Source organism: Aphelocoma coerulescens, chromosome 5, assembly GCF_041296385.1.
Source record: "Aphelocoma coerulescens isolate FSJ_1873_10779 chromosome 5, UR_Acoe_1.0, whole genome shotgun sequence".
NCBI classification, from domain to species: domain Eukaryota; kingdom Metazoa; phylum Chordata; class Aves; order Passeriformes; family Corvidae; genus Aphelocoma; species Aphelocoma coerulescens.
In genome coordinates this window covers 14926061-14950829 of record NC_091019.1, presented here as the reverse complement: position 1 = coordinate 14950829, position 24769 = coordinate 14926061, and the positions used below count along the sequence as shown (strand labels likewise).

Here is a 24769-nt window from a genome sequence, read left to right as displayed (position 1 = left end):
GAGCTTTTTTTTTTCCCCACACTTTTTCCTTTACCTTCTGTTGCACTTGAAATGAAACGGTTGCCACCATCTCGGGTTTTAGAGGCCTGTATATACTGGCATAAAGCTATATAACAAATAAAAACAACACTGCATTATACATTTCATACCGTTGACTGCGATCATGTCACTAACACATACCAGTAAAACAATACAAATATCCAGAATCAGCATGCATCAGTAGACAGTCTACTCTCCTAATATGCTTTATATGTATATACAACTTACACAAATTTCTCATTTTATGTACATATTTCTAGAAGGAGACAATCAGTATGTAAGAGAAGCTCATTGTCCCTGTACACACAACCAGAATACTGATGCAGCAGTAGGAACTAGATGACTGTGAAATTAAAGTTTTACATGTTAACTACAAAACATTCCCAAAGAGCAGATGATGAAACTGACCCCAGGGACAAGACCATTTCAAGGCCTTTAGAACTGTATGAATTTAAGTGGCATGGTCCAACTTTCCACTGGTGCTATCCATACACTAGACTGGCTGAAAGTCTTGTGTAGAAGCTCTTAAATTTCCTCTTGGAGCAATGACGGCTCATTGTGATAGCAGAGAACTTTCTGCAATAAATATTCTAAGTGTGAGCAGTTGCTTTAAAGAAACAAAAATGTACAACTGTGTATCTTAAAATAAGCTTAGCTATACTACTAGAATGCAATTAGCTACATGAGCATGCAGCTGTTGACAGCTGCACTAACAATCAGGCACAATTGCATGAAATCATATGCTTTAAATAAACAGAACTATTTCAGCAACACCTGCAAAAGAGAAAACACACTCCAACTCCTCTCTTGTTTTCTTACATGCAGCAATTACATGGCAATAGAAATTGATTTTGGAATTGGTTGGGTTTGTTTTGTACTTTTAGAGTAATATTTGAAGCTCAATTTCAAAGCCAAATTAGAATCTTTATTTGGCACAACACTTAACTTCCACTCAGTAGCCATAGACAGAGATGGTTACAGCACTGCCTGTCCACAATACAGAACCTAACACATTACACCAAAAACGAAACTGCATTTCCATTGAATGCTTAACAAGTCTTTTGACAGCTGAGAAGCCTGGTAACTCTGGATTTTCTTTAAACTAAGTCTTAAATATTATCTCAGACAGGGAACTTACCCTGAATCAGGACCTAGGACAGGTCTTGCAATACCCAAAATATTCACACCTATTTTGCTAATTCTCTGCATTTTAGCACTCAAATTGAAGAAGGTATTGTTTTTATTATTTGTCTGAAAAAGCAACAGCTCAGCTGATTTTCATACAAAACCACACAGTTATATTATTTATTAATCTGTTGAATGATATAAATCAATAACATCATCATTCAGAAAGAAAAAAAAAAAAAGTGTATTGGGGGAAATCTGAAACATATAGAGAGAGGAATAGTTGGGAAAAACCAGGACACGACTTCACTGAAATATAACCATCTTGTGAAAGAGTAGAGCCAAAGACAGAAAAGATAACAGCATTTCCGCAGCTAAAACAACCATAAAAGATGAAAATAAGCATTTAAAGAAACTTTCAAACTCCCAGAAAGAAAAATGGATATAATGCCACATCTCTACTGGCACAAACATACACTCAAGTGAAGTCAGTCCTCTGTAAAAAGCTTTTAAAAATATGTCAGGAGATTTAACACACCTACTATTTTCTATATTTACATCTGTGCAGATGATGTAATGTCAACTTTTAGATAATTGAGGAAAAACCTCAGACATGTACTAAGCTGTTTTGTTCCTTGGCTGGTTTTTTTTTATCTTCCACATACATAGAAGAGAGAAAATATATGAAGGTCAAATTTTCTCCTGAACTTGGAAACCACATAGCACAATCACTAGGTTCACCTATGTGCAAGGCTGCACGTATTTTGAAAATAAAAAGAAAAATCTGTGACTTGAAGACCTTTCCATTGAGATTGTTAACACTGCAAAATACGTGATGCTCTCTTCCCTTACAATTAAAAACCCCAAACCCTAACAAACACTGAATGGATGTTTACCTATTTAAAGCCGCCTTGCACCATCTCCCAAGAGACATTCTTGCCAACACACTCTTAAAACTTTTTAGAGCTGGAGTCTGTCTGTAATTTAATGAAAGGACTAAAATTGATTTCTGGAAAGCACCGAGTCCTGATCCAGACAGAAACGTAAGGCAACCCTCACAGGCCTTGCTGCCATCCATCAAGGCACTCAGCTGTTGCACAGACCCTGCTCTTGCCAGAGTGCCTCGGTAGTGCCCTTCTCTTGTCTCCACACTTCCCTGCTGGAATGCTGCCTGCCAGTTCAGCAGGATGCTCCTTTTCCCTTCCACAGCAGCAGTCTCCCATCTCCAGCTACCTCTTTTGGGAGAGCCTTCACGCTTGGAATACCACACACTACTGACTGGACCTTCACACTGGGCCATGCTGGCTTCCAAATATACTGATTCCAACCAGGCAGGGAACGTCAAGGGACAGCTCACCAACACTGGAAAAGTTCAGCCCAGGTGATCTGTGCAACTCCAGGACACTGGACACCTTGTTTTCTTGCCATTACAAATAATGGGAACCTAAGCACCAGTACTTCCATTGCCTGAGCTCCCCCTTCTCTCCTCTCTAGTGATTGCCACTAGACAGCCATCAGCAGTGGGGAGGGGGAAAATCCACAAACAGTATTTGCTTACATCCAGAGGCAAAAAGCAATTAACCCTAAATTTACTATCAGCCTCAAACACAGACACCCTGCTCCAACAAAACACTAACTGCAGGACATCTCCAGCAGGCAAAAATACCCCAAGGTTTTGAGATCTGTCTCTGTGTGAATTACAGAGTCACAGAATTAAAAGGATATTCTGAGTTGGAAAGGACCCACAAGGATCAATGAGTCCAACTCTTAAGTAAAGGGCCATACAGGGATCAAGCCACATCCTTCATGTTATTAGCACCATGCTCTAACCAACTGAGCTAATCTTGGTTTCCTACAGTTAGCTGATTAATTCAGTGCTAATTGAATCTGTTTTGATAAAAACAGTGAAGAGCAATTTTAGCAAATGCAAGAGACCAACCCACCAGCAGAAATGGACAGTTGTATTCTGCAACTGAGAAAATGAAGGCATAAGAGGAAATGAACTGATAAAAATATGATGTATCCCGTAAGTTTATATAGACAGCAAGTCCCCGCACTTAACAGCTATCAAAGGACTGCTATCATCAGATCATGCTTTTCACATGGTTTCTCTCCTTTAGTAGAAGTAATGGCTAGAAAATACTTTCCTTATCCAAGTTACAGTAAGAGGTCTTTAAAAATTATTTATCTGTAAATAATTTCTTTCTTTTATACAAATTCCATGTAAAAGGGAAACTTTGGGGGTTTTTAATGGAACACAGTATTGCCTGCTGAAGACTAAAGAGGTCTTTGAAACACCATTGATGTTCCTCACACATTTACACACAGGTGTTTGTTATATCATAGGAAAAGCTCTACAAAAATCAAGATGCAAACTGTCCCAGACTGCAAAGTTGCAACTACCCCGGATTTAAATCAGAATCAATGATCAAACAGCTACAACTACAAGATTATTTGTCAGGAAATGTCAAATGACATATGAAATCCATAAATACCCAGCAATACTTCAGGAAGTTTCAGGCCAACATGCTTCTCAACATCAAACCTTCAAAACAGTAAGAGTCCCATTGCATTTTGCAATGTAAATAATGTAATGAAAACATAAAGAAATATAATTTCACCAGGCACAATACAAATCCACAAGCACCAGTTTAGTGCAGCCCTGGCACTGCACCCAGCAGTGAATGACAGTGAAACAGATCATCTCAGAATTTCTTTGTCATTGGAAAAAAAACACCCCCTGTGGCATCCCACTCAAAATAGGATCAGTGAAACAATTTGGATTAAAAATAAACAAATAGAGAATAAAGAAGGGGTTAACAAAGATTAACATTTCACTAATCCAGTTCAGCCACACAAACAGCTTAATTAGCTCATGGTGATCCCCCAAAACAGGAGGGAAGCAAAGAGTAAACTGCAGGCACAGAGGCTCTGAAACAGGAGAGCTGAAGAAAACACGGACTGGAGTTTTAATACCTGCTAACTTCTGAAGCCACCCCTCCTCCTGAAGCCCAGCTCCCTACCTGCTGGCTCCTGCCATGCCAGGTAATAGATTTTTCAACACCAGCAACCACCACCTGGCTCTGGTAATGCCCTTCGCTTCATCTCCTGTTTTTCATACTTTATCAACCCTCCCCATTAAACATGATAGCTGCCTGCTGTCCTGGAGGTGGCTGAGCACCTACCTGCCCATGGCCAGTGGTGAATGAATTCCTTTTTTGCTTTGCTTTACCTACTAAGCTGTTTTTATCCCACCCTGAGGGTTTTCCCACTTTTACACTTCTGATTCTCTCGCCCATCCCACAGGAGGGGAGTGAGAGGGTGCGTGAGGCTGAGTTAAACCACACCACCGTGTAATTTAAGAAGACATGCATAAAAGACTTAAGTTATTAAAGTCAGCTTGCTGATCAAAAGGGAAGTCACCAGCTAGACACAACCTCTGAGGAAGTCTCCCTGGCTGAAGGATGACTGCAGACTTGGCCTGGCTCTTCCAGGACAGGCAGAGCTCAGCTGAGAACAGGTAATTCTCCAATGCCTCCCTCTCACATCTTTTCAGTAAACTGAACCTGACGGACTGAACTGTGTGCATAAGGCAAACTACAAACCTGCTCAAGATGACCAAAGAGTTGAAACATGTTACATTTAGTTGGAAGATCTAGTTAAAACCAGCCCCTTTTCATAGCTGTGTGGGAGCTCACATTGCTGATCTAACAGCCACCTAATACTATTTGCAGTGTATGGAGCCATGATGGGTTTTCAGTTCTAACTTCATTTATACCACCTTAAATTATGCTGGCCTACATATCTGTAATTTGGACTTCGTAATTACCAGCACATTAGAACAGCTAATGCATGCAGTGCAAGTATCCTACGCTGAACTAACAAGTACACCTAATTTTATCAGTACCTTCCTGAGTCACCTAACACTGAACATAAACCATATTACCATGTAGATTTGTAGTGGATGCTGGAAACCTCCCTGGCTCTCATTTTTATGCTGCTCCCTCTTCTTACCTGTGTTACTTCTCTTGCAGCTCCACCTGTGAGCAGAGGACAGCAGTGTCTGTCTCTTGGTTTGATGAGTTTCCAACCTATGCAGGACAGCATTGCTTTGGAAGTCTCTGCATGAAGCTATCCATATCAATGGATATGACTTTTTTATAAGATTATAACGAGGAAAAAAAAAGTTCCAGAAACTAAAATTAAAACATTCAGTTCAAAACCTGCAAATGCCATCTACCAAGCTTTCCCCAGCTTTGAGCGGGAATAAAAAGAATGAACTCTGAAGGTCTAATTTTAGCTCCTTCCTGATTTACCCAGAGCAAAATATGATTCACTGCCTTATGCATTCCTCTTCAGGAAAAGAAACAGGAAAAAAGGGTCTTCCCAACACAGTAATAAGAAAAATTGTTAGGTTATACAACTTGCAGATTCACCTACTTATGACCTTGCATAGATGCAACATGTATCCACATGCATGGCTTGCAAGTTTCTAATGCACATTCCCAAGAATACTTTCACATTATTCTAACAATTCAAATTTCCCTGCAGACTAGTTTGCTTCTTTGTAAGAAAGCTTTTTACCCTGGATTTTTGTCTTCAATATCTCAGTCATTCTTCTCTGTAAATCCAACACTGCCGTGAAGAGTTTCCATTTACATACTAGAACAGTGGCTTAAGTTGTCCTTAATGAGAAAGGGCAAGCTTGATTAATACAAAGTCAAGGATACTTTGCAAACAAAACCTTTTTTAAACTGAATCATGGCCTTTTGTACATGCTGTCAATTTACTATTCAGCTTTAATATTTAGAAAGTGACTGCAGTGCTGCAACTCTAAAAGCTATGCACGACTAAGAACTGTACAAGAATGTATTCTCCCTGCATACCAGCTAAAAAAAAGTCTTTGAGCAGCTATTTCAAATGTAGACCAGCTCAATTTTCCCTCTATGGCAATAGAAAGCAAGTCAGAAGAGGCTACCCTGGTTATCAGAAAAAGTGCCCCATAAACAAACTTAAATGGTGCTGCAAGACTTATTTTAAAGCATCATTAATATTGACATCTTCGTTTGCTCATCGAGTCCACTCATCTGCTCAAAATAATTACAGAACAAAGATCCAGAAGGCTCAACTGGTTGTGATTAAGTGGTTTGCTGCTTCCACCCTGCCAGGCAGCTTCTTTCTTTAAATTCCTGTGATACAGCCTGTTATTAATTCAATTCATTCTGTCTTGGTGTACATTTATTGTATACATGACATCTTCAAATAAAAAATTCTTAGATAGCATGCAATTAAAACATTAACTTTTTATTTTCCACATAGAGACACTTACTGGAATCTTTCAGCATACAGAGCTTTGTATCAATTTCTGCTGTCACTAAAATAAATGTCTTGAACTAAATATAAAACAGCTTCAACATGAAACAGTCATATTGCTGTAATTAACAAATGAATAAGAACAATGAGAACTTGTACCAGCAACAGAAACTGTGAGCCATACACTTAGGGCAGCTTTCCTGTACTACTCAGCACAGAGAATCCAGAGAAACTGGATTTAGGATTGAGAAGACCCTACAGAACCCTACAACCATACCCTCTACCTCTGCACTTTCTGCACCACAGTTCAAAGAATCTTATAATGGTGGGAAGCCTCCAAACTTTTGCCGGGTGGGGGACTGGAGACCGAGCTGAGCATGACAGCCAAAGAGCAGAGGTTTTCAAATCTGAGGGCTGCAAATCAAAAGTCAAACAAGGGGATTTGAACAGCACCTGAACAACAAACACCATTCAGAAAATAGCCTAATTCTACCCTGCTTCAAATTAAAAAATGCTATATAGCACAAAGCCACCTTTCAGAGAAAAAGATCATCATAGATTATTTTCAAAATGTCCTTTCTCATTCTTGGGTTTTGGGCGAAAACTTTTTAAGGGCAAAACCATGCCTGTCAAAGGACCTAACACAAAGGAAAAAGTTTCCAAAGATAAACTGTATCTTAGTCCAAAAGATACAAGTAACACTTTGACGTTAATCCAAAACCAGCAGCTAATGTCATAAACAGCAACAGGATTCCCAGTTCAGCCAGCAAACATCCCCAGTACACGAAATAAGGCTACAGATATTACAGCAAATAATTATGTTTATCAAACATAAAATTACTTCAGCTCCAAAATTCATGGTCCAAGTCTAAATAAAAATAGCTGACTGGCAAAACAGAGAGTGTGCACACACTTCTGGAATCCCCACTCTAGAAAAGATGAAAGTACAGAGTAAATAAAAGCAATCTGGGGAGGGGGAGGCACTGGAGGAAAGAGATGGTATGTGCACTTAGAGATTTGAGGACTTCTTGATATGTCAAACTGACAGATGACCAGCAGCTGGCCTGGTTACATTGTGAAAGCAACCACAGGTGCTTAAGATGCATGGAGGGACAGAAAGACAGTCAAGCCAAGAATCAGTATCTTAAAATTAAAGGCAAAAGAGTTTGGTTAAAAATAAGACTTGCCCTATTTTAACTTGCCAACAGAAATGGTAAAATATTCTATTTTCAAGTCCTAAGAGAAAAATGGGATAATCAAACAAGTAATTAAATTATATGGTCTGGACCATAGTAGATGTGAAATGAGATGGCAATCTGTTGATTCAATCTAGCCTTTAAAAAACATAGAAGAAAAAAAAAAGGCAAAACCCCTATACCAAGCCTTCTGGAGAGCAACAAACACCACTCTGATTTTTCAGAACCCCCTATTCTAATATTAAAGAAAAATCCTTTCAATGCATACACAGAGAGCTATTAATACAGTACAAATTAGACAAGGTTTACTTTTAAAACAAAACAGAAAAATTCTCTGATTCCTTCTTTAACAAATATTAAGCCATATATAACTGGAGGAAAAAAAACCACCTCCCTACAATGCAGGAAATAAACATCCAAAGTTTGGCAGACTAAGGTAAGAAATTAATTATACAAGAATTCTTGGAATAAAAACCATGATTCAAGAAAAGCTGCAGCTGCCAAATCTGTAAGCAAAGAGCCACTTCATCAATAGACAAATGCTTTCAGATTATGACTTGCTTCCTTCCTTCCAGTTCCTCCTCCTTAAACAGAGCTGCACGTAGCTCTCATTAGAGAGTACTCCCTTCTCCAGCAAACCTCTTGCTCAGATATACACAAAGAAGAATTCTTCCCTTTTATCCTGAAACACATAAACCCTCTGTCCCACACTCGCTATCCCCCTTCCCCCATTGGCAAGACCACCTGGCAAAGCGAAAGCTGAAGTGGTGCTTAGACCACTTAATTTGGTACTGGAACTAGGACTTGAACACTTCTTAAAGCAGGTTAAATTATCCACATGAGAAAAATCTTCAGGGTCACTTTCACTCGACTGCAGCACTGGAATCAGGTGTTTCAACCACTGTCTGTAGCAGCCATCATCCCACTGGATTTGTAACAGATCTACCACCTATGATTTTCACAGCTGGGACTTCCTCTGAAACCTTCATTATAAAAGTTACTGTTCCACTTTCCGTGCCAGAAAACCTTGAAGGCAAAGCAAGTTCACTGTCTGCCTTTCTAAAACAAAGGTGCAAATATGAGATACAAACACATGGTATGGATCCCAAGGGCAAGTGAAATGTGTGTGGATGGAGTGCCATCCTTCCTCTGGGAAAGCTGAAGGACTTGCTTTAGAGGAAGTAGAGAAAAGACAAAGAAAATAACCAGTCATAAAAGGCTCTGATTTTTTTTTCCTGTTTGTCATCTAGGGAACCCATACTTGCTTGTAACAATCCCTCATCCCAATCCAAGGAGAACATACTCCTTTGAACATTCAACTGACAATACAATTCCTCCTACTGCAGACTTTTAAAAATCGAGAAAGACAAAAAAGAGAGTTAACCCTAACCTGTTGACTGTTAAAGGTCCTGTTGTTCCCCCATTTTCTTCTGCTTTCCAAAATTCAAGAATAGTAATGCTTCAAAAACCGTAACACAAAGAAACTCACTGTGAAATTAAATAAAAAACAAGAGGTCATTTTGCTAACCGGATATTCAGTGTAAACTCCGCCTGATACAAGTAATCTCTTGATCATTCATTCCTTTGATAGGTAAATTCTTCCAAGCCCTTTATGGCAAAGGAAAATCTAGGAGTTAATAGATACCCATTCATCATTTAAGTTTCAGCATTCATCTAGTTGATAACAAAACATATTGTCACACACTCTGGAATTGTTTCAAATGCTGCAACAATGAATTTAAAGCACCACAGAAAAACAGCTGAGGCCATCTGCATTCTGTGATTGTAAGGTCAGGAAACCAAAAGCTTTTGTTTTTATTGTTCTGGTACTGTTTCAAGGAAGGCGGGAAGAGGTGGGACAAGGAAGTGGCAGGACAGGGTAGTGGCAGAAGAAACCAACAAGAATCTAAAGCAGCTTTAAGAAAAATAAACAAGAAAAGGTCCTCATCTTGCATCTTTAAAAGCATCCTAAACATTTTTCTTTCCTGCAGTTTTTCTTTTTGTACTCCTTTGTATGCAATACAGGAAGGCAGATGGACAATATAAAATACAATGTATTTTAATCAAGACTGTCTGGCAGAAATTTTCAATGAAATGATCTTAAAACCAGAATTGTTTTACTAAACCACTTTTCTGCTCTAGCCCAAGCAAAAAAACTTAGAGAAAGATATTTAGGTCTGTTTCCAACAAAACAACAGAAGCAGGCCTCAGAATTTCAATGACAGGCGTGCTCTCAGCCATGAGGGTCAGGGGGGACACGCTGTTTCCATTATACAATAGATGTGGAATATGTGCAAACAGAAGACACTAAGAAAGGAAAGGGGTGGCTTACCTTCAGAATAGAACACAATTCTTTTATATGTACTAGAAATATACAAGAGAAGTGGAAACAAGCATATTTTAAGCATATTTATTATAGAAACCAGCTGTTCTCCTCATGGCCCCCTAAGACTGGCAGATCCAGTGGGACTGCATCAGGAAAGCCTGAGCACAGACCATTCCAAACAACTCTTCCCAACAACCATGGTCTCTTTTCAGTGACACATCCCACCCAGTTAAACGTCCCTACTTTTTGTGCTCCCACAGGCTTCTGCTCTGAGGACTGATGAAAACACATCTGCATAAAAGCACAAGGATCAAATCTTTCTGAAACACTTGTTCAGTCCTTCAACCAAGTATTTCCATTCTTTTAGGACACCACTGAAGTTTTCCATTGAAAAGGAAAAACGTATTTTAAAGAACACGTGAAGTCTTTCAGCAGATTTCAGTAACATACAGAGGTCACAAAAACACAGAAAGATCAGCTATATTGTCATTTCAGTATACCAGTCCTGGCCAGTATGCTTCACTTTACTACCTAACCTTTGAAAACAGTGTTCTGCAGTAACCTGCCTTAATAAGGACTGCTCCCTTTCCAAATAAAACAAAAAATGTCCTGTAAGAAAGTCAAGTTGCTTGATAGGAGTGATTTCTAATCACAGAAAATTAATCAGATGTGCTGACAGTTTGGTCAACAGATAAGACAAACTCCAAAGTTTATCTTGCTCTGGCTACATCCTTCCTTATCTCACCACCCATGCCTCCTAAGCTCTCTTCCTTTTACATGTAAGCCTATCAAGCTATCAAGCTCACCCTTCTTCTCCATAAGACAAGATTCATATTTGGTTAAAAAAACCCCTCGTGTTTTCAACATGAAAATCCAATTAGAACAGGAAGAATCAAGGTTCAGTACTTTTATCCAATCCTGAAAACACAGTGTCTCAGGCCCAAGTTAACTGTGTATCACCACTGTGATCAAGGTCATAAAGACCTCAGTAAGGACAGGAAAGAGAGACCACAACAACTTACACTTAGACTGCTCTGCACTGCCATAAAATCTCTGCCAGATGAATTCTGAGAAACGACCAAGATACTGATAAATAGAAATTTTACCAGTCTTCAGCAAAACTTCTGAAGGAGTCACTTCACATTTCAATTTTGAAAGCAGTTTACTTGACATTTCCCAGAACTCACACATAAAAGAGACAGAAAGGGACATGACAGCCTTATGCTGGCACCAACCTTGTTGACTTATGGGACTTATTCTTCCCCAATGCAACTCTGATGGCAGCTCAGTGGGACATTGCTGGGCTTGAGGGCCAAAATTAGGAAACAACAGTTGGCAAGGGAGCTTGCTGAAAGTAGCAAGTTAAGGAGGAATAACAAGTAATATATGCAAATAGTAGAAAAGCTCCTAAAAGTTGATGCTTGTACTGAAAATAAAAAAACTTCCAAACTCATCTGAAGCCATGTGAAAGAGTATCTGTTTCTATAAAACCAGCCTTTTTTCCTCACTCAGATACTGAAATGCCGCTTTCTCTGAAAAGGTTGCTTTTGCCTGCCATGTTATCTGTTTCCAGATCGCTTACCCATGAAATGAGATAAAGTTTCTTTCTCAAAATGCTTCAGTATCCACATGTAAATGACTCAGTACAGATGTACACATTGTAGCTGACTGTGGCTGATCATACAACCATAAAAAATCCCCAAAAAACCTAAATAAAAAAGTCAATATTCTACAAGTTTGAAACCAGTGGCCTCTTGCCCATCAAACCATAAGCAGAGCAGCATTTTCCTGGAAAGACTAAGAAACATGCCTTGAGCAGAAGCACTCCAAGTAAATTCTACATCATACAAGTAGGATACAGTTTGTGCTGGAATGCTCAATAATTTCTCTGTGCAATAATGTTTTAAGCCTCACAGGGATAACATTCCAGCTCTCTGCAAACTTGACTACAAACCACAAATCCGAAATGGTTGTCAAGAAATTGAGAGAGTAATTACTGCACAGCGTGCATCAGTAAGTAATTGCTTCTGACACTGTCACTTCATATGCATCATTTCTGCTACATGAGCCCTGCAGGTTAGTGGGAATTCAAAAGATAAGTATGAGAAGTCATTACCAAGAATGCTCAAGTAGGACTTCCCTAAGACAAAAGGCACATAAAAAACAGTTGTGGTGTTTTGTAACCTCAGAATTGATAATTTGAAGAATTGGGGAAAAAGTTACCTGCAAATGGGAGTATTTCCCATACAATCCACTCAAGAGCTCTTTGTGTAGCCTCTCTTGCAAAATAAACTACAAAAATTCCCAAAAACAACAGGAGAAAAAACCCCAACAACAAAAAACCCCTAATGAACAAAAAGCAAAATCAAGCCATCTTTGTACACCCTGCCTTAGTAAGTTGAAATTCCTATGGCTTTTTTAAAAGGCTTAAAAAACCAGAGTTGTAAACTTTAGCCCTTTAGACACTGTTTAAGCATCTTAAATTTTTTCTCAAATCAACAACTTGTAACCTTTCTCCTCCCCCACAGGTTGCCAAAGAGCCTTCCAAGTAAACCAAACTCATAACTGAATATGTAAGGATGGAAGACTGAAGAGTTTTGTGGGTTTTGAGGGGATTATTCTGTAAAGCATATAGCTCAATTTGACCTAAAATACGAATATGATAATGACAAAATTGGCATTACAGAAACATCACCAATAAACTGTGGCTTCAAATGTAGTTCAGCAAAGTACAGCTGCTTCCCCCTTACATCAGCTCTGCCATTCTTTATTCTACGTATCAGCTACCCTAGCACGTCTGCCTCAGTTCCCAAAGAGACAAAAGACCTTTTTGGCACTCAAACATGGCAAACAGCTCCAGCTTCTAGGGAAAAAGATAGAGGGGGTAGGGAAGAGTGGAATAAGCTATTATCTGGATTAAAACGTTTCACATGTGCCCATGTAAATCCAGCCAAAAGTTGTTGCTATCTGCTGCCTGCCCACAGTGACCTGTGTGAAACAACGCGTGGTGTGAGCCTTGGTAGCACTGGGGACGCCTCCCACAGAGTGAACACCTCGGTCAGCAATCCCAGAGAAGCAAAGGAACTGAAAAACTTCCCTTTCAGTCCCAGAATAAATCCCCAAGGGAAGAGGCACACCGTTGGGAACTGTGGGAAGCTAGCATGGATACCATCCACATGGACAAGGGGGGGAGGGGGGTGAACCACCAAAAACAAAACGCCACAATCACAGAACAATTCAGCCTTTGGTAAGATCAAGCAATGGCTCCCACCATTCACTTTGGCAGCAAGTGCTGGTACTACCACCATAGGGAAGATAAAGAAATTTACCCACACCCTATTTACCCAAGGGAAAAACAGTATTGCATTGCAGAAGGGCTCTGCTGCAAGAATCACAGCTGGCTCCAACCCCAAATGTCTTAATTCCAAGATTAAAATGCCCAAAAGAAGAAAATACGGATCAGGTCAAATGCCAGTCATAAAATTATATCTGCTTATTTAAATTAAGTTGCCTTTTCTTCTTCCTCCTCTTCCCCTTTAGCTACCCCTTACAAATACCTTTGCAGCAAAATAAAAGCCCACGAGTATTTAAGCATGTTGAACTTGGAAACTAACACAGGTGCTGATAACAACATTATTTCATGGACTTCTACAACAGAACTACTACACTAATTACAAAACACCAAGCAATTTGTTGGCACACATATGCGGCCAATGCCTTCAATCATTTCATCACATCCATATATTTTTTAAGTTTATATTGATACAGAATTCCATTAAAAAAAACTCTACCAATGCATGAAGACAAGCTGTCATTTCAAATCTGAGGCCAACAAAATAGAAAAATAATGACACTTCAATTACAGACAGAGAAACTAGGTGAGACAACATTTCTGTTTTCCTGGTGAGGAGAAACACGTTTTCTAATATGAGATTGTCAGAATAATTTTGAGTGGAGCTTGGTGAATACCATATACCAGGTATCATCATCTTTTCACACACCAGCAGTAATCAAGTGGTTCCTGTGCCAGCACAGAGATGCCTTACTCATAATCAGTCATGTTGTGCTACATAATCTACATGCACAGAGATCTTGCCTCAACAGGATTAAAAACAAAATACAAAAAAAGGGTATGACAGAGGAAGAATAATTAAAATGGTACCATATCACCATATAAGAGAGTGAAAGCAGATCTCATATGAACTCTGAAAAGGCTCATGAAGGGTCTCTACAGGAAAGATATTTCCTGGACAAATAGGCTTCACCTAACATTATTTTCATTCTCCTCTAAGGATGAAGCTCATGATCAGATGGACAACTCAAAGGACCATGATAAAGACTTGAGCAAAGGAACACAAGTCCATCTACTGAATAAATTAATTTTTGGATCAAACCTTAAGAAACTGTTCAAACTAGGAAGAAAGGCAGGATAAAAAGTACAGGTGACAGACTAGTCATTGGTTTTACCCTTCTTTTTTTAAAAACAATCCTATTATTAAATCACCAATCTTTTCTTCACAGATCATAGGCCTTTTTTTTCTTTACACAATTTCTTCTTTAACACTTATTTCTGAAATAACTATTATCATCGTTATGATATGGTGTTCAAGACTACTAAGGTACACTCAACAGAAGATTTTAATGAGAACATGGGGTCCAGATATTCGGACCTGAGTTCTGTATTTTGTAAAAGAACTCCAAGACTACAATTCAACTTAAGTGTAAGGCAATGGCAAGTTGATGTTTTGCTTTGCCACTCCATAATAAACAAACTTGTTGACAAGTGATTGCTAAAAACTTTACACATCACAAAGGAGGAAAAGAAAACAAAATCCTTTTGTTCCATGTTCTTTTCCACTGAAACTCCAACAGTTCCATATAGTGCAAGGTTTCCCACCCTCATTCAAATTACATCTAACTAACTCAACAGATAAAAGACTCCAGCTGAAAGATGAGGCTCAACTTCACTCTCATTATCTTTCCAGGACGTGGTCATACAATCTAAATTAAGAAATCCTACCATAATGTCGCAGGATTACAATATGTTATATTACATACAGTAGATTTTTGGTGATGCATTTATTTCATCATTTCTAGGTGGTCAGCATGATGACCGAGAGCCAGCAATGTGCCCTTGCTCCAAAGAAGGCCAGTGGCATCCTGGAGTGCTTTAGTTAAAAGCATTGTGAGCAGACTGAGGGAGGTGATCCTGCCCTGGAGGGACCACAGCTGGAGTTCCATGCTCCTTAGCACAAGGCAGACATGGACATGGTGGAGAGAGTCCAGCAAGGGGCCACAAACATGAATGAGGGACAGGAGGAAAGGCTGAGACAGCTGGGATTGTTCAGCCTGCAGAACATAATGCTCAGGGGAGAATCTTATCAATGTATATAAATATCTAAAGAGAGATTAAAGATGATGGAGACAGGCTGTATCCCATGCCAGGACCAGAGGCAACAGGCACAAACAAAACGCAAGAGGTTCCTCATGAACATCAGGACACACCTTTTCACCATGAGAGTAGCTGAGCACTGGCACAGGTTGCCCAGGAAGGTAGTGAAGTCTCCATTTTTGGTGATATTCAAAACCACCTAGACATTGTCCTGGGCAACTGGCCCTAGAGAGCCCTTGTTTCAGCAGTGGGGTTGGACCTGACAACTGCCAAAGGTCCCTTCCAACCTCAACCCTTCTGTGGTTTGCTCTGTGAAGGAAATTTACCTGAAACAGACCACAGTAGTGTAATGAAAAATTTCTGTCATCACTTCTGGCATATCAATACCATCTAGAAACATGAAAACACACTGCAGTTCCTCTCTCATCCAGCTTAGCAGCTGACACTGGAGCTTAAGCTTCATCCAGTGATGAGGTTTTTGTTTTGTTTTACTACCACCCAGCAAATATTTTCCATCTCCTTTAACAGGTCAGCCGGTGGGAACACAATTATCAAAATAAGAAAGGATGCCCAGAATTGAATTTAGGGATAAAAAAGCCCTAGCAATAGAGACTCTTTAACCCGTGCTAACTACAAGTCCTAAATACAAGATTTCTCACTGCATTAAAAGAAAACAAACATATATATATATTCTGTGCATCTTCCATCAGCCAGCCAACTTTTTCAGGAAAAAGCATTACAGCTGTGCTATTCAGTAAGCTTCCAACATACAAAGGGGAAACGCCATCAGAGGTGTCTCTTCAAACAAAGTAACTAGACCGAGCACCAATTCCTTGAGCTTATGCCTCATTACCAAGTCTGCAGAAAACGCTGTACCACCGACATGAAGGTTGAGCACCCGAAATGCACGGCTCCGTGAGCCTGCCGAGAACAAAGTGCGCCGGCAGCATCCCCGGAGGCCCCAGCAGCGGCGGCCGGCTCCCTGCGGCGGAGAGGGGTAGCGATGACATCATGCCAGGCTGGGCTCCGGCAGCCCTGACGCAGGAAAGCCCCGGAGGGACCCGCCGTGCCCGGCTTCAGCGGCAGCGTCCCGGCTCCGCACCCTGCACCCACCGGCTCGAGGGCCAGCGCCTCGCTCCCAACAATGGGCACTTATGAAGCCAATTGTTTCAACAGTACGAGGATTCAGAAGCTATTTTGCAGCGCAGAAATCAGAGGGAGGGGGGGAAAAAAAACAGCGCACAATGACCCTTTCATTCAAACAAGAAAGGCGTCCAGGAAGTACAGAGTGTTTCCAAGCTTTATCCAAAAGCCACTGAAATCAACAGAGGCCCTCTCCATTTTTATCAGCGGACACTGGAGGAGGCTATAACCTAAGACACAGTTTGAAAGCACGATCAGTCACACTATCATGCATTATTAATAACACAACAAACTCAAGAAAACGTACCCGAATTCCACCTAGCCCTTATGCTGTGACACCGTCAGAAATTTCCCCCCACCTTCTTTTAAAACCTTTTCTCAAATCCCGTAAAAATCTGTCTCCCCCATAAATACTACAACCTCTTCTCCCCCCAGCCCCACACCTTGTCACAAGTAATACCATTACAGAACGATGGTGGAACAGCAGAGACCAGGATATATCACACACTACAGTTTTACATACTATAGATGCAGTCCTTGACCAGGAAAGCAAATACAGAACGAACATCATGCTCCAGCTTTCAGACTTGCACACTCTGACATAATATTTTTAAAAAGGCACTGATATCTTCCAGTTTACTATTAGATAGCTAGCCCAAAGTAATGCACTGCTGGTTTTAAATTGAATTATGTGAGGAGAATTATTCATGTGCCTATCAAGAACAGAGAGCATTACTGAGTGTGCCTCATACTACATTACACAAGTAGATATATAGTAAATGAATAGCAAAATTAACATCTTGTTAATTGTTTTCGATCTATAAACTTTGTTTGCCATTTAATTAAAAAGAAACCCTCACATATCCCTCAATGAAATTGCATTGCATTTTGTTCTCTTAAGATATCTTAAATCAAATTGATACTGTAATTTGCAGGGCCATTACAGAGCAGACTGTTATGCTGTACTCACTCCTCAAGTCTCAAACTGTAGCCTGTAGTCACTTTAACATTAGACAAACATGAATTCTCTTAGGCTGTACTCACTCCTCAAGTCTCAAACTGTAGCCTGTAGTCACTTTAACATTAGACAAACATGAATTCTCTTAGGGTAAGGTACTGCTCAGCATGAGAGACAGATGAGAAATTTTGTTTGAAGTCATTAAATGAAAAAAAAAGGGTATCCCTAATAGCCAAACTTTAGAAGAGCTCGATGCAAGAAGTCAGTTCTAGTAACACTAATTCCACTCTACAAGGAACAAGCGTTTATTTAGTGAGGGACAGCTTAAATGCAATGATGTAAAAAAACCCACGACACCTTATAAAAGCAAGCTAATAAAAAAAAACTAAGTTGGGGAGAGAGAATGTATTATTGGTTAAGTTCAGAGCTCAAATACACAAGATCAGTACTGATGTTAGGTCAGGTTTTCACCACCACATTCCTTCATCTTTCCAAACAGTTAGAGATGCTAAGCAACCTCTGATTTAACTGGGGCCAATACAATGAGACTAAAGCTGAAGCGAGGAGCTGCTAAAACACAGAACTGATTTTTAACTTTAAAAACACTGGTTTGACACGTGTCAAACCGGTGGTGTAGTCTAGATTGATATGGTTTAGCTGTGTATTTGGTGTGAACATTCTCACCTAACAGCAGAGTAATCACTTCCTAATCCGATTTCTTTTCAGATACTGCTGCAAGAGAATTCTTATCCCGTGCTCCAAAAAAAGGTAACACTGAACACGCAAATGCTCTTCGCCTTCTCTCCCAAATCCGATTCCATAAGATTGGCTGTGTGTCTCAAATGCCTGGCTAAAGTTGATACACGCAACGCGGCTCCGAAGAGAGCGCAGGACACCGCCGCGGAGGCTGAGACGACCTAAAGCGATGCCACCGCACAGCCCGCGCTCTGCCCGGCCCGTCTCACGGCGCTACTTGGCCGGGGTTTGGGGGAGTTCGGTCACTTTGACCGACCCCGGTCCGTGCCCAGCCGGGCATTCCCGCATGCCCGGGGAGCCGCAGCGCCCGGGGCTCCCGGCGGGGCACAGGCTCCCCCCGCAGCGCCCGGGGCGGCGGAGCGGGGAGGCGGCGGAGCGGGGAAGCGGCGCGGCCAGACCCCGCCGCCCCAGCGCCGAGCGCCGCTGGCCACTCACCGGAGAGCTCGTCCGGCTCCAGCCCGGTCTCGGTGTCCAGCCCGCAGATGACGAAGTAGTCGGCGAAGCGGCCGGGTGCCGAGGAGCCGCCGCCGCCGCCGCTCATGCTGCAGGGCGAGGGGCGCGCGGGGCTCAGCGGGAGCGGGGCCGGGCGGCGCCGGGAGCGGGGCCGGGATCTCCGGCTGCGCCCGCCGCCTCCATGGCGGCGCGGGGCGGGCGGCGCCGCGCGGCATTCTGGGAACGGCCCCCGCCGCTCCCGGGGGGGGCGGCCCGGCCGCGCGCCGCAACGCCGCGCCTGCGCCCTGTGCGCGGGGTGACGTCATGCTGCTGCTGGCGCTGCTGCTCGCGCCGGGGCTGCCGGAGGGGGCGGCATGGCGGGCGGGGCCGTGCCGTGAGGGAGCCGGGGGATGAGGGAGCCGGGGGAAGGGCTCTGCCCCCGCCGCAAGCGCGGAATCGCAGGATGGGGCAGGCTGGAAGGGACCACAGCGGCTCGTCTGGTGCGACCTCCGCGCTCAAGCAGGGTTATTGCAAAGCACGTGGCACAGGATTCTGTCCTGACTGTTCTTGAATATCTCCGGTGAGGGAGACCCCACGCCCTGTCTGGGCAGCCTGCGCAGTGCTCGGTCACTGCGCAGTAAAGAGGTTCTTCCTCACATTCAGGTGGAACTACCTGTTTCTTCCTGTTGCATCTCGTCCTTTTGCTTGGTACCACCGAGCAGAGGCTGGTCCATCCTCAGTCACCTCCACTTCAGGTATTTACAGACATTGATGAGGTCCCCTCCCAGTCCTCTCTTCTCGAGGCTGAGCAGAAGCACAGAATCAATTAGGATGAAAAAGACCTCTGAGATCAAGTCCAACGTGTTGTGTCCAGGCCCAGTTCCCTCAGTCTCTCCTCACAGGAGAGGTGCTCCAGTCCCTTGATCAATTTTGTAGCCTCCACTGGACCCACTGCAGGTTCTCCATGTCTCTCTTGTACTGAGGAGCCTAGAACTGGATGCAGTCAGAGGCCAGGAAGGTGCTGCCAGGGCTGCTCACTCAGGCACAGGTCAGCCTGATGCTGCTCTGAAAGCGCCTCTGGGCTTGCGTCCTCCTGTCACCTCCATCTTCCCATCCCTGCGGCCCCCGTGGCTGTTGTGACTCCACAGCTTTGTGAAGCAGCTGTGTTTGAAGGGAAATGCTTTAGGGATTGTTTGGCTTTAAGGTTGTTTTCTTTTTCCTATTTGGATTAACATCACACACATCTCTGTTAACAGTTGGGCTTGCACAGAGTGAAATCCACTCTCCCCTCTGGCTCAGCATGGAGAGGAGAACAAGCCCTGGGAAGGATGACCCGAACTGAGCTGCTGAGGGGTAAGTGACAGGAACCCATGCCCTGCCTTGAGAATGCTTTTTCCTCTGGCTGTAGAGGCACCTGGGATGGCCTTGCTAGCCTAAAATTAGGTCTGTAATCAGTTCCCCTTCCTCTCCTCTCTCCGTTCTCTATTTGTGGCATTTGCATCAGAATCCTTCCCTATCTTCTGGGGCTTATAAAAGGAGAGATTAAAACTTTGCAGTCTTTAATGATTATTTTCCAGGACTTACCAAGTAGTTAAGGTTGCATCCATAATGCTGAATTGATCAGACACTGATCTAACTTAACACACTACCAAGCATAGGAAACCTCATCTATGCAACTTTCCGTTGCCAAGACAGACCGAGTTCTCTGCAGGGACTAGAAACAGCGGCACATATAAGAAGACTTCACTGCCAATAGTTTACAGCCTTTTGAAGTACAACAACTAAACTCTTAGGCCACTCTGCCCAGTGAGTTGTGGACAGCTGGACATCCTTCTGGGAACCAGGAAAAACTGTCAGGATAGCACTGGTGGTATCAGTGGTCACTTGATTAGGACTGTATGGGTCAGAGAATGGGTTATCAGTGAAGGAAAGTGTTGCTTAGATTTGACAGAGAGGTCAGTTTTTAAGCACTACTTAACTTGAGGGAAAGATTTCAATAAAGGTATCAGGGTAGGAGCAGTATTAGAGTGAAAGGCTTGAGTTTACTCTACAAAAAGCACAGTTAGATTGTGTTGAGCCTGCCTGGTGGTGTGTGGAAGACACAACAGAGAACAGAAATAGCTAAATCTGGTTGCTCTTACTCTGCTGTGTTCTCTAGCCATTTTTTTGCACATTTGTCTTCTCAATCTGCTTTCAGTGTGGCAAAGGACAATGTATTCAGCACGTGGTGAACTTCTTTCCAACAAGCCTGAACTGTAGTTTAACCCTTATGACAAAAGCCATAGCCTGAGGGTCTCAGAAGGACTTGCAAGAAAGTCTAGGGAAACAGCACAGATATTGGCAGGGGCTTTTTGTCAAATAAAGAGTAAAATGGGGAAATAAAAAATTGTTCTTGCACCTTAACTGTTCCAGAAATAGCCATGTATTTAGTAAATATTCAGTAAATAAAGTTAACAGGGCCAGTAAGTAAACAGAGGTTTACCAGAGATACGGTTGAGCAACAATAATTAAATGCACACATGCCTTGCTGTGCAACAGGGTAAGGGACAAGAAATATTTTTTTTAAAAGGAGAATCTCAGAAGAAACTCAGATTCACTTTGAATTGCTACAAGAAAGGAACAAGATGGGTGGAACTGCACAAACCAGAACCAACAAAATGTTAACCCAAATTTTTGCTGTGGAAAGCTCATTCCTACTTTGTCAGATAAATTCTCTGCATTCCAAGCCAATTTACAGCATAGTCCCTCTGTAATCTCTGCATCCAGCAATGTCCCTGAACAGCTACAGCCTTCTCCTCCCATTTTGTCAGTCACTGTCTCTTTTCCATTTTATCTTTTTCCTCCCCAATTATTTCATTTCTGAAATACTCTTGCCTAGTGACCACAAAGAGCATCTGCGACATCTAATTCAAAGGCCAATAGCTTTAATCTGTCAGTCTTCTTGACCAATGTTCCCATCACAGGAAACACCCAAAATATGGCAACTCTGTCAGGAAACTTTACAAATGGCTTAGATTAGTCCTTGAGTAAGACAACGACACTCTAGACTCCATTCTGAATTCTTGAAAGTATTCTTTATGATGTTGAGAAAATCTGTGGAATTGTGAATTCTGTGGAAACTAGGATTCTTTAGCCAGATAATCATAAAGACATATTAGTAAATAGGAAGAGATTTAAAAGATTCATTGTCTTTGGCAAGATTATCAATGTTGATTCAGCTGCTGTTTTTTATGGCAAAGACTTGTATTTTCAAGCTCAAACCTTAAGAGAAAGAGAATGAAGTCTTTAAAATAGCAAATATTGAACTTGATGTGAAGATATCTTGAGTATTTCTCATATTACTAAATTCAGATTTACTTTGCCAGCAATCCCAGTCATGGTTATTGGAGGAGTTTATTTACTGAGCAGTAAGAAACCACAACAGCAACTTACAGTTCCATTCAACTTTGCTCAGAGAATCGAAGAAGTCTGAAATAGGGTATCTCCTTTTTTTTCTGGCAGCTGTTTCCCAAGATAAGCTAAGCTTCAAAAGCTAACAGAGCTCAAAGCACAAACAAATTGCTCCAGTTGTCAGAGTGCTGACTGGATTCTGATTAAGATATTTACCCCAGATTCTTTAAGAAAACAAAAATCCAATCGGTGACTTTTACCATTAAAGCAATCCTCTCCAGCCTGCAAAACCAGATACCTGAATCTGGCTGCTTATTGACCATGCATTTGGTGTGACATCTACACAACAGGCTTGTGGAATAGAGCCTGCACACCAGATCACCTAACACACAGGTCCTCACACATCAGGGCACAGATCAGAGCAGAACTGGCACTTCAGGGTGTGGAACATTTCCCACACTCCCACATGCAGCATTGTCCCTCTTCTCCCCAGCTCCAGAAGCCCACTCTATGGACTGATGCTCGATTTACCAACGACTATGACCCCCAGGTCCCTTTCTATGGTGCTGCTCTCCAGCATCTCCTTCCCCAGTCTGTCTGTACATCCAGGGTTGCTTCACACCAAGGTACAGAATCCAGCACTTGTCTTTATTAAACTTCATATGGTTGGTGATCATCCAGCCCTTGTCATGGTCTCTCTGCAGGGCCTCTGCCCTTGTGGGAATCATCAGCTGCTCCAGATTTAGTATAGCCAGCAAATTTACTTAGTATTCCTTCCAGTCCTGCACCCAGGTCATTAATGAAGATGTTGAAGAAAACTGGGCCGAGGACAGAACCCTACAGAACCCCATTAGTGACAGGACCCACTAGTAATGTCACTCCATTCACTACAACCCTTTGTGCCCGACCCGTGAGCCAGTTACTGACCCGTCACATGATGTGTTTACCCAGCTGGGTGCTGGACATTTTGTCCAGAGGGATACTGTGAGAGACAGTATCAAAAGCTTTACTGAATCTTCTCCATAATTTTATCAGGCACTGAAGTGAGACTGACAGGCCTGTAGTTTGCATGGTCATCCTTCTTGCCCTTCTTGAAAACCAGGACAATGCTTGCCAGCTTCCAGTAGACTGGGACCTCTCCAGATTCCCAAGATTCAGACATCATTGAGAGAGGTCTCTTGATGACACCAGCCAGCTCTTTGCTCTTGGATGAATCCCATCAGGCCCCATAGACTTAGAGGGATCCAGCTGGAGAAGCAGATCCTGCACAAGTTCAGGGTAGACTGGAAGTTTATCATTCTCAGTCATGAGAAATTAGTTTAACACAGAACAAAGAGTCAAACATAGAATGATTTAGTGATCTGCTCAGAATACTTCTTCATGACATGGAATTCTTCCAAGTACAGTAAACATTGCAAATTCCAGGTTTTAGATACCACTCCTCAGGGCTAGGTTGTAAAAGAAAAATTAGGAGTTATGAGTGTAACATTAGATCCTGGTTCTGAGGCAGAATTTAAAAAGCCATTTCCCACTGCAGCATTCCCAGCCCTCTTGAGGGCCTAGCAGGGCCTACTAACCTTTTAAGGCTATGAGGAGACTTTTGAAGCCCCACAGCTGCACAGGAGCAGAATTCTCTTGTGTTTGGAAGACTATCTGCAGAAAGGAGCTTTTATGAGGCTTCTCACATATACACCAGTCACTGACTGAGCTCTCATAATCCAGACCCAGATTCTTCTTGTGTACTATAAAACAAGGAAATGGGAATTATCACACTAGGTGGAGCATTTTTAAGAACTGGCAGGGGAGTTATGGTATGTTAGTAAATATATTATGCCATTATTTATATTAATTGCCAGTACTAAAAGACTGTAACTTCTTTCAGTTTGGGTGACCTGGAGCTATAAAGCCACCAGCTGAGAGTTATAAATGTCTGTCATTGCAAGACATCAATTGGTCATAAAAATAGTTGGAGTATTCACTTCTCTTTGACGGAAATTTGAAAAACATGCTCTGGATCCCACTTTCCCATCAAAACCCTTTTTCATTTCCCTTTTAGTACTGCCATACTAAACTATAGGGTTCCCAAACCCCACACTATCACAGAAGGAAACTACACGATGAAAATTCTCAGGAACACACAAAAATCTTCAGCTGCCTAAAAAAACCCCATGTTTTGACTTTGCATAACAGCACTGAGCACAAACAAAAGCTTCTCATTTTTAACTTCTACTTCTTCTGTCTCACCCTTTCAGCAAGTTTTCTATACAAGGCAAAAAAACCCATTTCATAAACTGGCCTTGACAGAATATTAAGGGAAGGTAAATGAAGCTGAAATAACTTTGGCACAGGGGCCTTCCATAAGAGATTAATGGGAAAAAAAAAGGTACTTTATGCAAATAGTTGTATTTGAAGAGACAGAAGTTAGACCTAGTTGCCTTCCACTGCAAACCAGAAAAATTTTCAAAATTATTGCTGGATGCGAGAAATTAATTTCAGAGAGAAAAGGAAGTCAAGTTTACCTACTTATTTTGAAATAAACGTAGAAACAGAATTAATCTCATCTACAGATGTAATCAGCTCAGTTTAATTTTTAATCAATGACTAAAAATACCATTGAGGAAGGACTCACCCCTTTTAAACAGGTTAATAAAAAATTAGGCTTAGTGGGAAACTCAGCATGCTTCATTATACTCAAAAAG

General features: G+C 41.8%; 1 protein-coding gene across 3 annotated transcripts in view; it reads right to left on the bottom strand.

The window, feature by feature from the left end:
• DENND5A (DENN domain containing 5A) overlaps positions 1–18888 on the bottom strand; it is a 64734-nt gene extending 45846 nt beyond the window's left edge. For all 3 annotated transcript variants that reach the window (XM_069016775.1, XM_069016773.1, XM_069016774.1), the window contains exons 1-2: positions 18684–18888; positions 35–106 (exon numbers count right to left, since the gene is read on the bottom strand). In XM_069016775.1, coding sequence (XP_068872876.1) covers positions 35–106; positions 18684–18789 — 178 coding nt within the window. In that variant the 5' untranslated portion in view covers positions 18790–18888. The remainder of the gene's footprint in view (positions 1–34; positions 107–18683) is intronic.
• Positions 18889–24769: the final 5881 nt, after the last annotated feature.